Source organism: Emys orbicularis, chromosome 2 (assembly GCF_028017835.1).
Source record: "Emys orbicularis isolate rEmyOrb1 chromosome 2, rEmyOrb1.hap1, whole genome shotgun sequence".
Classification (NCBI taxonomy): Eukaryota; Metazoa; Chordata; order Testudines; family Emydidae; genus Emys; species Emys orbicularis.
The window spans coordinates 239,526,505-239,542,673 of NC_088684.1; the positions used below are offsets into that span (position 1 = coordinate 239,526,505).

Consider the following 16,169-nt stretch of genomic DNA (forward strand, 5'->3'; position numbering starts at 1 on the left):
AGCTAGTGAAGCACCATCTATTTGCACCAGCAGAGAATTTGGGCCACAAAAATTCAGAAGAACCGAGAGAGAGAGAAACCGAAGAATTCGTCATAATTATAAGGTGATCAAAAGTACATCAACTCACATCAGGCAGTCTGGATATAAAATCAAAAGCATTGGCTTCTTTAGCTGCTTTCTCAATTTCAGAATCAGTAATACCCTCTCTCCCACAGCGAATGTTCTCAGCTATTGTTGCAGCAAACAAAATAGGCTCCTGGCTTACAAGGCCAATATGTTCTCTTAGCCACTTTATATTAAGTGTCCGAATATCTCGTCCATCTAAGGTAATCTGAGTGGAAAGGCATAAATGAAGAGTTAGAGGAAATGTATTATGTTTAAATAATTAGTTGTTATAATAGTATAAATAATGATATAATAATTGACTTAAGTATTTGTTTAGCAAATAATTATTCTCACATGGAATAAAGCAATAAAATTTAAAAACAATGACCAGGAAGAATTAAAACTATATCTTCACAATCACCTCAGACTAGAGGAATGGAAGGAGCAGGATAAACAAAAAGAATATCCCCAAATATTTAAATCCAAATTTTGACTTCCCTTCATATCAGTAAAGTCCTATCTAGGTTTTTACAATATTCTCACCATCATGGCATACAAGTAATGAAAAATCAGTTTCAGAATTTCGTTGGATGCTACGTATCTTTTGTTCTTTTAAGAATCCAATTTTTTGTAATGTCCTTTTAAAGTATAGGTGTAATCTAGTCAGGAAATTAATCTTCATCCTAGTAGCCAGGAATATCGACAGTTCATGCAAACTAACCTCTCCTTGGACTGGATCATAGAATCTCTGTAACAGCTGAATAGCAGTACTTTTGCCACAGCCACTGGAGCCAACCAGAGCGATGGTCTTCCCCGATGGAACTTTCAGGTTCAGGCCCTTGAGAATCTGGAAATATAATCTTTATAGGTTAGTCCAATAAATATAGAGCTACTTAAATAAATGGTTTGTTTAGAAAAAGGTCCATTAAGATGCTTGGCATCATGATCAAGCCAATAATGAGAGGTCTGGTCTAACAGTGCACTGAACTCCCAGGCGTGCTTTCAGTCCTTTGTTCCAATCCTGGTTGGAAAGCACTTTGAAGATGACAAGAAAAAGTTTGTATTACTAATAACAATCTTGCTTTGTTCTCTTCTTATTCTATAAAGACTGCCCTAAGAAAAAACCTTTGGCTCTGAAAACAAAGTGGGTGTTTTAATATCCTCAATGGAATGAAGAGTCAGGGTTCGACAATCTCTAGAAATTACTAGGGAGGGATTAGTTATGGAGTAATGACACTTTTGTTGCAATGTTCACATTTAGAACATTTTACCTCAGTCCGTTTATCCCATCTTATAAATGTCTAATATTATTAGTGGCCAAAATATTTGTCTCCTATGGGAACTCTTATGTATATTTATATTTAGGCTGATTTATGATTACACTTTTTTTTGCAATAGAAGATCAAAACAACAGTAATATTGTTCTCGGCTCCTTATACTATACGGGAAGAGCTCCAGTTTTCCAGTAAGATAATAGCAGATAAGCTTTGGTGTTTGCTTGACCAAGCAAGAGCATCATTCTCCACCCCTTTAACGTCATTTCTCATCACGACCATCCCATCTCTAACCTCCCTTTTTAGGTAAGGCAGGAAAGGGCATGTCAAGGTAACGCTGACAATAACTAGAATCTTCAGCTCTCTGTGACCCGGTTCATTCCAAATTTAGGTACTAAATGGAGATTGCCTTGATCTTGTATGTTGATCATCTTTGGCTGGTCATTGATGAGAACCAGGTATCCAGGATGATTCTTTTAGCTTTGCCAGCTACCTCTGATACCATTCATAATGAGCCACTGCTGATACAGGATGGACTCTGGAAGGGATGGATGGAATCAATCTTGAATGGCTCCATCCCATTCCAGCCACAGGCCCAAAGTGTGGCTCATCTGGCCCAGGGTTTCTCTTGTGTAGAGTGATGTGGGATTCTGTCTTGTCACCCTCCTGCTCAGTTTGTATGCAAGACCATTAGGGGAAGACAGTGAGACAATACAGACTACATTGTCTTCAGTATTCAGATAACATAGCTCTAGGTCTCTGTTTCATGAGACCCGGCTGGGAGAAGTTGACTGGCTTAGCCAGCAAGTTACAGGGTGGGTTTGATGCAGGCAAGTCAGCTGTGACTCACCTCAGAGATGATTGAGTTTATGCTTGTAGGTTGGAGGAACCCATCAGAAGAAATGCAGAGCTAACAGCAGCACACTCAAGTGAGTTTGTAACCTGTTGGATCCACGGCTGCTTTTGCATGCAGGAAGCAGTAGTGGCTAATAGCATTTTGTTTGTCTTTTACCCTTGGCCAGAAGGTTCTGAACTTTCAGTTCTGGTACAGATGTCAATCCAGAGAGAAATATTGGATTACTGCAAAGTACCATACATGGGACTCTACAATAAGATGACTCCCCTCACAAACTTCAGCTGGTGGAGAGTATGGCAGTCTGTTTCTTAGAGAGCATTTTCTGTAGGGAGAATCTTACCTCCATGCTCTGTGATCTGCACTGGCTTCCATTTCATTGTCAGGAGTGATTTAGAATAATGGCTTTAACCAATAGGCCTTAAAATAGGTTGAGTCCTGGCTATTTCCAAGATTACCTCTCCCCACATGGGATATCACAGCAGCTGAGATCTTCTGAAGCACTGACACAAACAGCTTTCTGGGTTTAACCACATGAGGGCTGGTGGTGAGGCATTCTTGGTGAGAGAGCTTGAAAGAAGAATTTGCTTCTGATTCAATTCACCAGAGGCCAAATTTACTCACCTTCAGATTATGCTGTAAGTCCCATTTGTTCTCCTTTGCTTTTTCCAGCAGGTGAAAATGAAGAAAAGGTGGATGATGGTGGTGAAGACAGAGCTTTAGTTTTCGAAGGACATTCATCCTGCATTGTTGTTGTATTTTTATAACTATTACAATAACATTTAGCTCTTACATAGTACATTTCATCCATATATCGCAAAGCACTTTAAAGAGGAGGTTAGTATTACTATCCCCATTTTACAGATGGGGAAACGGAGGAAGAGAGAGGTGAAGTGACTTGCCAAGTGCTACTTAGCAGGCCAGTGGCAGAGCTGGGAATAGAATCCTGGTCTCCTGAGTCCTCACCCAATGTTCTTTCAACTAGACCACACTGTGGTGCATAAATAACCAGAGTATAGGATGGACACTTTAAAAAAACTGAATTAAAATGAACCCATTAAATTGATAAAATATCAGTTTTCTTTTTGGTCACACAGATAATGGCAGCAGCTTTTCACTGCAAAGATGGATTTTAAAAGATCACTTACTTTAATATCAGGTCTAGATGGGTAACTGAAATGGATGTTTTTGAATTCAATCTCTCCTTTGAGCTTGTCTGGTCTGTATCCTTCCTTGGCACTACTATCTAGAAGACGGTGCTGGAGAGAGATTTTGAAAAGGTATTACACAGTTCTGTGATTTTACAGTTGTGGCTTTAGATGGATAAATTGTTTAGGACAGTAAAAGAAACTCTGCAACACATAGCAGTTTAACTGATCACTGGTTGCTGTATTTCACCCCAGAGGATTCTGCATATCAGTGAAATGCAATCCTTGTGTATACCCTGCAAAGCATTTTGGGATGGGGACAAGGAAAGAACAGGAGTAACTAGAATAATAAAACATCAACTATACCTTAAATCATCCATCTCCCAACATTTACAATGGGCCCAAATCCCTTAGCTCCCTCACAAGCAGCGAGCAGCGGCACCCAGGAGCCGGCAAACAGGGCTGCTAACAGAGGAGTTTAAGTGGGAGTTTCCAGGGGGAGGTGGAAGGGGAGGCAGGAGGGCGCAGTGTTCGGTGTGCTCTGTTTCCCCAGAAGCGGCGGGCAAAGACCATAGCAGCCATGAGCCAAGCAGCGGGGGACACAATGCAGATGATTGCATGTGGCAGCTGCGGTATGTACATGGTCCTAGCGGGGGCGCCTGAACAGAGGTATGTCTGTATGAAATGTCGCCTAATAGACCTGCTGGAACAAAAGATCCGAGGGTTGGAGATGCAGGTAGATACCCTGGTAGAGTTTAGAAGGGGATTCGAGCAGCTACTGGAGCAAAGGCAGGGAGTGGCGGCAGGGGAATGCTCAGGGGCGCAGGTGGAAGCAGGGGCTATGGTCTGTGAGGGGGCAATGTCGGGGGGAGAACAAGAGCAGTGGAAGCATGTGACCGTGAGAAGCAGGCCAAGGAAAAGGAGGGCTAGTGAGGGGGAAATAGAACTCAGGAACAGGTTTGGGTGTTTGGATAACGAGGAGGGGAGGCAGCAGGCAGTAACTGATGGTGGGAGGCAGAGGAAGAAGAGCGGCTAGTCCAATAGAGAGAGGGGAGGAGTTGATGGAGACAGCATCAATACTTAGCCCGGGGAGGATACAGGATGGCACTAGAGGGACTATAAGGGAAAATAGAAACAGACAGGAGTTACGACTAGAGGGAACGGGATAGATTAGTAGATCGCACTGTCACCAGGCAAAGGCAGGTTTATGTGATTGGAGACTCCTTACTGAGGAGGTTAGACAGGCCTGTGACCAGGGCGGACCCAGAAAACAGAAGGGTGTGCTGTCTACCGGGCGCTAAGATATGGGATGTGGACCTGCGGTTGAAAAGGATCCTAAAGGGAGCAGGTAAGAACCCCTTGATCATCCTTCACGTAGGAACAAATGACATGGCTAGGTTCTCGCTAGAGAGAATCAAGGGAGATTATGCCAGGCTGGGGAAGACGCTTAAGGAAGTCGAGGCTCAGATTATCTTCAGTGGGATTCTGCCTGTTCCTGGAGAAGGACAGCAAAGGGCTGACAGAATTGTGAGGATAAATAGCTGGCTAAGGGAGTGGTGCTATAAGGAGGGCTTTGGGATGTATGGCCACTGGGAGGCTTTCGGGGACAGACAGCTGTTCTCACGGGATGGACTTCACCTGAGTAGGGAAGGAAATAGACTTCTGGGAGGGAGGCTGGCTCATCTCATCAAAAGGGCTTTAAACTAGGAATTTGGGGGAGACGGTTGGGAGATGTCCAGTTAATCTCCACGCCAGATTCCAACACTGAAAAGGAGGGTGAAGAGATAAGCACAGATATAGGTAGGGGTAAGGGATTGGACATGAGAAGGAGGGGGCGGATGGACACTAGGGGGTCCGTACCAAATTGCATAACTAATGGGAGAAAGGATAAACAGCATGCAGTAAGATGTTTATACACCAATGCGAGAAGCCTAGGTAACAAAATGGAGGAATTGGAGCTCCTGGTCCAAGAAATGAAGCCGGATATCGTAGGAATAACCGAAACGTGGTGGAACGGTAGTCATGACTGGAGTACAGGTATGGAAGGGTATGTGCTGTTTAGGAATGACCGGAACAAAGGTAAAGGTGGGGGAGTGGCATTGTATGTCAATAATGAGGTAAACTGTAAAGAAATAATAACTAATGGAATGGATAAGACGGAGTCTGTCTGGGCAATAATTACACTGGGTAAAAGAACTACTAGAGCCTCCCCTGGGATAGTGCTTGGGGTGTGCTATAGACCGCCGGGATCTAGCCTGGATGCGGACAGAGAACTATTTAATGTGTTTAGGGAAGTAAAAACTAATAAGAGCTGTGTAATCATGGGGGACTTTAACTTCCCGGATATAGATTGGGGAACAAATGCTAGTAACAATAATAGGGCTCAGATGTTCCTAGACGTGCTAGCAGATGAATTCCTTCATCAAGTAGTAACTGAACCGACGAGGGGGGATGCCATTTTAGATTTGGTGCTGGTGAGTAGTGAGGACCTCGTTGAGGAAATGGTTGTAGGGGACAACCTTGGCTCAAGTGACCATGAGCTGATTCAGTTTAAACTAAATGGAAGGATTAACAGAATTAAAACTGTGACTAAGGTTTACGATTTCAAAAAGGCCAACTTTAATAAATTAAGGCAACTACTTAGGGAAGTGGATTGGGCTAACATATTTAGGGATCTAAAGGCAGATGGCGCCTGGGATTATTTCAAGTTGAAGTTGCACGAGCTGTCCGAGGCCTGTATCCCGAGAAAGGGAAAACGGTTAGTAGGCAGGAGATTTAGACCTAGCTGGATGAGCGAGCGTCTCAAAGGGGCGATTAAGAAAAAACAGAAAGCGTACAAAGAATGGAAGAGGGGAGGGATCAGCAAGGAAACCTACCTTATTGAGGTCAGAGCATGTAGAGATGCAGTGAGAAAGGCCAAAAGCCGTGTAGAGTTGGACCTTGCGAGGGGAATTAAAACCAATAGTAAGAGGTTTTATAGCCATATAAATAGGAAAAAAACAAAGAAAGAGGAAGTGGGACCGCTGAAGAATGTAGATGGAGTGGAGATTAAGGATAATCTAGGCATGGCACAATATCTAAATGAATATTTTGCATCGGTCTTTAATAAGGCTAATGAAGGGCTTAGGAATAGAGGGAGCAGGACAGAGGGGAATAAAGGAGGGGGGTTGACATTACCGTATCGGAGGTGGAAGCCAAACTTGAACAGCTAAACGGGACTAAATCGGGCGGACCGGATGATCTTCATCCGAAAATATTGAAGGAACTGGCGCCAGAAATTGCAAGCCCCTTAGCGATAATTTTTAATGAATCTGTAAACTCGGGGGTGGTACCATTGGACTGGAGGATAGCTAATGTGGTTCCTATTTTCAAGAAAGGGCAAAAAAGTGACCCAGGTAACTACAGGCCTGTTAGTTTAACATCTGTAGTATGCAAGGTCTTGGAAAAAATTTTGAAGGAGAAAGTAGTTAAGGACCTTGAGGTGAATGGCAATTGGGACAAATTACAACATGGGTTTACGAAAGGCAGATCGTGCCAAACCAACCTGATCTCCTTCTTTGAGAAAGTAACAGACTTTCTAGATAAAGGAAATGCGGTGGATCTAATATACCTCGATTTTAGTAAAGCGTTTGATACTGTACCGCATGAGGAATTATTGGTTAAATTGGAAAAGATGGGGATCGATATGAAAATCCAGAGGTGGATAAAGAACTGGTTAAAGGGTAGACTGCAGCGGGTAGTACTGAAAGGTGAACTGTCAGGTTGGAGGGAGGTCACCAGTGGGGTTCCTCAAGGTTCGGTTTTGGGTCCGATTTTATTTAATCTATTTATTACTGACCTCAGAACCGAATGTAGGAGTGGGCTGATAAAGTTTGCGGATGACACAAAGTTGGGAGGTATTGCCAATTCGGAGAAGGATCGGGATATCCTGCAGGGAGACTTGGATGACCTTGTAAATTGGAGTAATAGTAATAGGATGAAATTTAATAGTGAGAAGTGTAAGGTGATGCATTTAGGGATGACTAACAAGAATTTTAGTTATAAGCTGGGGACGCATCGGTTGGAAGTAACGGAGGAGGAGAAGGACCTCCGAGTCCTGGTTGACCGCAGGATGACTATGAGTCGGCAATGTGACGTGGCTGTGAAAAAAGTTAATGCGATCTTGGGATGCATTAGGCGAGGTATTTCTAGTAGGGACAAGGAGGTGCTGCTTCCGTTATACAAGGCGCTGGTGAGACCTCATTTGGGGTACTGTGTGCAGTTCTGGTCTCCTATGTTTAAAAAGGATGAACTCAAACTGGAACGGGTACAGAGAAGGGCCACTAGGATGATCCGAGGAATGGAAAACCTTTCCTATGAAAGGAGACTCGAGGAGCTCGGTTTGTTTAGCCTAACCAAAAGAAGGCTGAGGGGAGATATGATTGCGCTCTTTAAATATATCAGAGGGATAAATACCAGGGAGGGAGAGGAATTATTTCAGCTCAGTACCAATGTGGACACGAGAACAAATGGATATAAACTGGCCGTGGGGAAGTTTAGGCTTGAAATTAGACGAAGGTTTCTAACCGTCAGAGGGGTGAAATTTTGGAACAGCCTTCCGAGGGAAACGGTGGGGGCAAAAGACCTCTCTGGCTTCAAGATTAGGCTAGATAAGTTTATGGAGGGAATGGTTTGATGGGATAACGTGATTTTAGTCAATTAGGCAATAACGTGCCATCGCTGGTAAAATGAGGGTCCGGCTGGAGATTCTTGCCTGTATGCTCGGGGTTCTACTGATCGCCCTATTTGGGGTCGGGAAGGAATTTTCCTCCAGGGTAGATTGGCAGAGGCCCTGGAGGTTTTTCGCCTTCCTCCACAGCATAGGGCAGGGGTCGCAAGCTGGAGGATTCTCTGCGACTTGAAGTCTTTACATCACGATCTGGAGACTTCAACAGCTGAGTTAAGGGAAAGTGGGTGGGTCAGCTTTTGTGGCCTGCATCATGCGGGAGGTCAGACTAGATGACCATAATGGTCCCTTCTGACCTTAAAGTCTATGAGTCTATGAGCATCTGCCTAGGTAGAATGTGGGTTGAGAATCAGTTCTTGGAGGAGTGATGCAGCCTGTAATTGTTGGTTGGTTTAAAATGCACAAGCAAAATAAACAAACTGGGGATTTATTATAAAGTCTTCACCCCTAAAAAGATACCAACATCCTGAGGCTCCCTGGTCTGAAGTCCAATGAAAAATTAGCCCGGCGCTAAATAGCCTGACCTGGAATTGCTCCTCCACTTCCCAGGTTGCTGATCTCTGTTGGACTGACACTTTTCAATGACCCAGTAACCACCGGCAGAGTTCAAATCTTCTCTTTGAGTAGGAATGGGAAGTTTAAAGGGGACCTCCTCGGCTCTCTCTGCTCCACTCCAAGACCATCAAAACCAAAAATAAGTTCTGGTTTCTGATTGGTTCTGGTAGTAGCTTCCAGCTTGTTCTATCTCCATCCAGGACTCTAGGCAATCTGGGAAACAGAGTCCTGAGCCTCTGTAGCCATTGTTGCTGTAGTCCGGGGCGAGTCCCCTAAAGACTTGCTTAGTGTAATAGGTCAGGAACAACCAACTCCAGAGGTGGTTACACAGAGTTTGATCACCCTTAATTTAGTTTCTCTGGGCAAAATTCCACACTTTGTTATATCCACACAACCTCACTGAAACCAATAGGCATTTATGGCCATAACAGAGGACAAAACTCAGCCTTTGTTCTAACCTAATATGAACCTGAGACTGCAGCTATATAACAAACTGCTGTACAAAATTCTAAGAGTTAGTTACTGAAAGTATGGCACCCCTCTTCCCCAACAACAGTATTACCATAGCTTTCAACAGCACTGTTAATCTCCAAATCAAAAGCAGTTGAACTGAAATCATGTCTACTCCAATACTTGTGTTTTAAAGAGCAATGTCATTTCACTTAGCTCTTCGCCACTTACTCTAAAAAATAAATAAAACAGGAAACAGGGCACCAATCTGTAAAGTTGAGCTACAGATATGAATTTCCCCCAAGATTGCAATAAGCACATTTAGGGCTTTGGTTAAGGCTCGTGTCTCCTTAATATGAAGAGAAATGTCGTCTTATTTTTGTTTTCAGTGGTATGAGTCTATGGAGTTCATCCACTTTTTGAATTTGTTGAGAAATAAATCAGAAAATTCAGACAGATTGAAAAGTGACATTAAGTACCTTATTGATAACCTTGTACACTTCATAGGCAGCACCTCGAGCATTGGCAACACTCTCTAAGTATGGGGAGCCCTGTCCGAGAAAAAATGCTCCACGGAGCACAGAGAATAATACCTACAGGGAACAAAAACAGGAGCTATAGTACAGTAGTTCCAGACCTGCAGTTTCCTTAGTGCTAAATGTCATGGTAATCCTGGCGGTTCTGTAAGAGCTTTTCCAGAAAAAATATAAAAAAAGAAAATCAAAAGTAAGATTTCAGGCTGCATTTTTCCAGCTCCCCCAGTTTTTATTCTTTCGCTGGATTTGACACAGGAAGTGGTGAATGTAGCTACTGTGTGCAGCCAGATGCCCTTTAATAGTTGGATTAGCTTTTTTTGTTGCTGCTTGTAGCGGGGTGGTTACCCACTTCTGCCCTGAGAGGTTTAAAACAGCCCTGGAGGAAGGCTGCAGCTCTAAAAGCTGGGCTGATTTGGGGAATCAGCCGCAGCTGGGCCACACCCCAATCAGGCCGCAGCTGGCCTGTATAAGAAGGCTGGGAGCCAGGAGCCCAAGGAGTCTCTCTCTGCCTTTAGAGAGAGAAGGGCCTGGTTGCAGGGATCTAGAGGTAGGGTACCTCAGTGGAACAGGGCTAGGGAAAGGCGGAGGAGCTAGGGAGCTCCAGCCTGGAAAGCCCCAGGCTGCGGCCTAGCATAAGGCCAACAGGTACTGGGGGTTGCAGAGGGCAGCCCAGGGCTAGGCCAAGGCAGCAGGTCCAACCCCACCCTTGCCAATGATGAGTGGCCTATATTGCAATCTGCCCCATGGAGCGGGGGCTAGTTGGTGACTGGCAGTGGCCTAGTACTGAGGCAAGGTGGGGATAGTGGGTGGGGGTTCCCCAGGGAGGGGAGACCCAGATCTGTGGGGTACTGCCAGGGGGCAGCATCCCAATAATAGGGGCACTGGGTCCTGGGAGGGACACGGGGGCCAGAAGAGGACAGGCGGATCACTGGCCTGCAGAGGGCGCTCCAGATACTGGACGAGCTGATTTCCCGAAGCAACCAGTAGGGGGCGCCGCAGGGGTGAGTCCGCACCCTTACACTGCTGCTTTCATTAACTCCCATTAAGAGAATAAATAGTGAAATTAGACATCTCTCCATCTCTTTGCAATATTAAAAACCTCAGCGTCCTCAAAGAGAGTTAATCCACAGTTTCCTGAGGCCCCAATCCTTCAAAGCACATGCTTAACATTATGCATTGTGACTAGTTCCACTGAAGTCAAGTTCTCATCAGAAGTCAATGGGGCTACTCACAGTGCATAAACCATGCACCTAAGTCTTTGCAGGATCAGGGCCTTATTCCTTTCCAAAGGAAAAATAATCTAAAAGTTTTGGTAAAGTACAATAATCCCTTGCAGGGATTTTTAAAAAAAATGCAAGATGGTCACATGGCTGTGATGCTGGCAGACCAGGTGCCAGATCATGCCAAAGCCCCAGACCTCACTAAATGCTTACAGATGCATAGCTGGAAGCCAGGCCAATTCACTTGTGTATTAGTATAGAGCAAAGTGATTGTTAAATGTATAAGAATGTATTTGGTGTTTAAACTTCATGAAAACTAATGGGATGTTAATGCATTGTTTTAACTAATGCATTGTTTTCACTTATCTGGATCCCATTATAATGATGTAGTGAACATTCACATAGTGTATGCTCCTGTCAGTAAATAACCCATCAAATGAGAAAAAAGTTCTTCATTTGCATTCCACAAGGCTTCAACAGAAAAGTGTTAATTTCAAAGCAAGTGGTCATTGTGTGTGATGATCGAAGGTCAAAGACTCCAAATGTATTCCTCACTCTCTGCCATCAAAGGAAAAGCCCACAGGGGTATTGACCCTGTCACTCAGTTTTCTTCCCACAGAAAACAAGCTATGGATTCAGGGAAAAATCCTTCATCTCTGCACTTTTAGAATCCAAACAGGGCAGAATAAATGAATATGGAGATGGAGATTCCATGAGTTATTCTGGGTAGCCCTGAGCAACTTTTGGGAAACTGGCACATCACTACATCTCTGCTACTATTTGGAATTATAGACTGACTCATCTGTACATATATTTTATCTGCTTTAATCTCTCAATAATTCTTATTACCTTTTCTTAGCTAATAAACCTTTAGTTAGTTTACTGTAGCATTGTCTACCAGCATTGTCTTTGGTATAAAATCTAGGATACCAATTGATCTGGGGTAAGTGATTAGTCTCTGGGACTGGAAGCAACCTGAATGTGGTGTGATTTTTGGTGGAAATGACCTTTTATCACGAAGTCAAGTTGGTCTGGGTGGCAAGATACCATGGAGTCAGACAGACTCTCCAGTCTAAGACTGGTATAGTGATCCCGGAATTCCCAATTTTTACTGGCTTGGGGAAATCTAATTTGTAGAACACACCACCAGTTTGGAGTGTCTGCCCTGTTTTCTGACACCTGCCCTCAGGTAGGCACTCATGGTCGTGAACCACTCCAGACAGTGACCAAATGAGATTTGTTATGGAACTTTGAGGTCTTAAATATGTAGATTCAACATCTCTGTTGATTTATATTAAACATATTTTGACATTTAATCTGATGGGTACTTTGTGCCCGAGTACAAATTATAGATCTTTTTACGCGGTACTTAAACAACAAAGCATTTTCTCTAATTTATAGACCATTTTTAAAAAGTTTGCCTCAGCTAATCGGACTATACTGTGCTGTACTTACAATTAACACACGTCCGATGTCATAATTCTCTTTCTCCTCCACTGTGAGTTTGGCTCCGTACCAAAATGCAAGAGCAAAGGCTCCAAAGAAAATAAACTCTGTGAAACCAAATGATGTGTAGGTGGTAATAGATTTTTTGACTCCAACTTTCCTAGCATTCTCTAGGTTAACATCATATCTGAAAACAGATGATAAATGTTAAATTTGGTATGTACCCAGATGACATTCAGTTCCCGAGCTTCCTTTCATGCTTCCAGGGTTTTCTGCCATAAAAATCAATTATCTAGATTCGTAGATGGTGTGAATCAACACAGCTTCATTGATTTTACATCAACAGAGGATCTGGCCCAATAATTGTCAACAGTAGGTCTGGCTTCTGGTGTTATTTCACTGAATGTGGCTGCTCTGAGTGAATTTTCAGGCACACAAATAAACATGATATGTTAGGGAACAGTCAACACGGCTTTTGTAAATGGAAATTGTGCTTCACCAATCTATTAAAATTCTTTGAGAGTTTCAGCAAGCATGTGCACAAGGGTGATCCAGTTGATATAGCGTACTTTGACTTTCAGAAAGCCTTTGACAAGGTCCCACACCAAAGGCTCTTAAGCAAAGACATGGGATAAGAGTGATAGGAAACAAAGGGTAGGAATAAATGGTTGGTTTTCACAGCAGGGAGAGATAAATAGCAGGTTCCCCTAAGGATCTGTACAGAGACCTGTGCTGTTCACATATTCATAAATTATATGAAAAAGAGGGTGAACAATGAGGTGGCAAAAATTGCAGATGATACAAAATTATTCAACATAGTTAAGTCCAGAGCTGACTGCAAAGAGCTACAAAGGCATCTCACAAAACTGGGTGACTGGGCAACAAAATGGCAGATGAAATTCAATGTTGATAAATGCAAAGTAATGCACATTGGAAAACAATCCCAACTATACATAAAAAACGACGGGGTCTGTTTAACTGTTACCACTTAAAAAAGATCTTGTAGACATCATGGACAATTATCCGAAAACATTTGCTCAATGTGCAGCAGCTGTCAACAAAGCTAACAGAATGTTAGGAACCATTGGGAAAGGGATAGCTAATAAGACAGAAAATATCATAATGCCACTGTGTAAATACATGGTATGCCCACACCTCAAATAATGTGTGCAGTTCTGGTTGCCCCATCTCAAATAAGATATATTAGAATTAGAAAAGGTTCAGAGAAGGGCAACAAAAATTATTAGGGGTTTGGAACAACTTCCATCTGAGGAGAGATTAAAAAGACTGGTCTGTTCATGTAACATAAGAACCAGGGGTCACCTAATTAAATTAATAGGTAGTAGGTTTAAAACTTACAAAATGAAGTACTTCTTCACATAATGCAGTCAACAACTCATTGCCAGGCCAAAAGTAAAACTGGGTTCAAAAAAGAATTAGATAAGCTCATGGAGGCTAGGTCCATCAATGGCTATTAGCCAAGATGGTCAGGGGTGGAACCCTATGCTGTGGATGTCCCTAAACATCTGAGTGCCAGAATCAGGGACTGGATGACGGGATGGATCACTCAAAAATTGCCCTGTTCTGTTCATTTACTCTGAAGTACCTGGCACTGGACACTGTCAGAAGACAGGATTCTGGACGAGATGGACCATTGGTCTGACCCAATATGACCATTCTTATGTAATATTGGAAAAACTGGCCTGAAATCAACAACATGAAATTCAATAAAGACAAGTGCAAAGTACTACACTTGGGAAGGAAAAATCAAATGCACAAATACAAAATGGGGAATAACTGGCTAGGCAGTAGTACTGCCGAAAAGGATCTGAGAATTCAAGTACTTCACAAATTGAATATGAACCAACAATGTGATATAGTTGTGAAAAAGGATAATATTCTGGGGTGCACTCAGGGGAGTATCATATTTAAGACATGGGAGGCAACTGTTCCACTTTACTTGTCTCTGGTGAGGCCTCTGCCAGAGTAGTGTATCAGTTTAGGAAAGGTGTGAACAAACTAGAGAAAGTCTAGAAGAGAGCAACAAAAATGATAAAAAGTTTAGAAAACCCGAGGAAAGGTTAAAAGAATGGGCATGTTGGTCTTGAAAATTGAAAACTAAGCGGGCACCTGGCTAACAGTATTCAAATATGCTAAGGAGTGTAACAAAGAGGATGGTGATCAGTTGTTCCCAATATCCACAGAAGACAGGACAAGAAATAATCAGGGTAATCTGCAGCAAGGGAGGTTTAGGTTAGATATTAGGAAAAACTGTCTAAATATTAGGACAGTTAAGTACTGTAATGTGTTACCAAGGTAGGTTGTGGAATCCCCATTATTGGAGGTGTTTAAGAACTGGTTAGACAAACACCTATCAGAGATGGCCTAGATATACTTGACCCTGCCTCAGTGCAGGGGGCTGGAATTGATGATCTCTCAAGGTCCCTTCCAGCCCTACATTTCTAGGATTCTATGAATATCAGCTCGCAAAGGTAAGAATTAGTGCTCACTCAATTGTTGAAGAAAAACTGCTTTAGATAAAACCAAACAAGTAAACAGAAGCCAGAATCCCCTTTGACTCCTCAACCTGGCAGTAGTTCGCTCTTGCTGAACACTGTTGGAAGCCAGGAACTATTCTCATAAGCTAAATTACCAAGATATATGCCAATAGCAAGCAATCAAATACAAATTAAGCACCATATTATGCTAGTTAACCCCTGTGAGACAAGGACAAAGATTAACAGTTAGTTAATGAAAAAAATCACTCTTTTTCCTTGCCATTCCTTTACAAGCTTATGGTTTTCCATCAATCAATAACAGCTTCTGTTCATTCATTAGCTATCTAATCCCCTTTAGCTTCTCAAGGGCATTACAGAAAGAACCGCTCAGCCCAGCCATGTTCTCAGAAGGTTTCAGGAGGACGTACATATCATTTTATTGTTCAATGGCATGCTCAGAAGCTTTGTAGGAACCTCTCAACACATATGTACAAAAATGCCCTGACCAAAAGTGGGAAGCCCCAAAATGAATGGCACAGTTTGCGCAGTAGTGAAGGGATACTAAAATGATGTGTAATTAATTTCTTCCACATACACTATATATCATTGGTGCTGTTCAGATTAGATCAAGAAGAGGAATATTTGCAAAGCACTAAGCACACACTTAACTTTAAGCATGTGGGTAGCCCCCTTGAAATCAATGACATAGGAAAGTGATAGGCAATCTTACCTAAGGTCATGATCCAGTAAAGCATGAGGTTAACTGTAAACACTTTAATCAATGATTTCAGTGGGAGTGTGCATGTGCTTAAAGAATTTGCAGAAGTGCTTTGTTGGACTGGAGCCTTAGAGAAGATGGCATTTTCTATAGCTTCAGCTTCCAAATTCAACTTCAGGTTAGTGTCAGGGGGAAATTGGGCCTTACAATGCCCCTCCATAATGTAGGTCAATTGAGTGATTGCAAATATTCATGGGTGACAGAAAACATCTCCCTCCATATGCTCATATTTATCTTCATCTGAACTTCTCAGCTGTCTGGGGGATAAACTGACAGATCATCTTTGATTTTTTTTAAAATAACCACATCACTTTCCCAAATATTATGTACAATCAATAATTAGATTAAAAAAAAAAAACTCACTTCGCTAATGCTTTCATCTCTCCATTGAAAGGAACAACTGTTCTGATAGCAGTCAAAATTTCTTCCGCCACAGCTCCTGCTCTAGCATAAGCAGTCAGCTCTTTTGTAGTGAACGATGCCAGGAACTGCAAAATTCGGAGGGTTGGGGGAAGGGAAATAGATTTCAATAAAATACTTTCAAGTGGTGTAAATTATGTACTGATACAAGGGGTGATCA

The 16,169-nt window shown here is 42.6% G+C and overlaps 1 protein-coding gene across 1 annotated transcript in view; it reads right to left on the bottom strand.

Moving 5' to 3' along the window:
- Nucleotides 1-16,169, bottom strand: part of LOC135873830 (ATP-dependent translocase ABCB1-like) — a 114,052-nt gene that overhangs the window by 33,938 nt on the left and 63,945 nt on the right. The window contains 6 exon segments of the mRNA XM_065398443.1: nucleotides 128-331; nucleotides 827-952; nucleotides 3,381-3,491; nucleotides 9,591-9,704; nucleotides 12,323-12,500; nucleotides 15,953-16,077. Of these exon segments, the coding sequence (XP_065254515.1) occupies nucleotides 128-331; nucleotides 827-952; nucleotides 3,381-3,491; nucleotides 9,591-9,704; nucleotides 12,323-12,500; nucleotides 15,953-16,077 (858 nt within the window).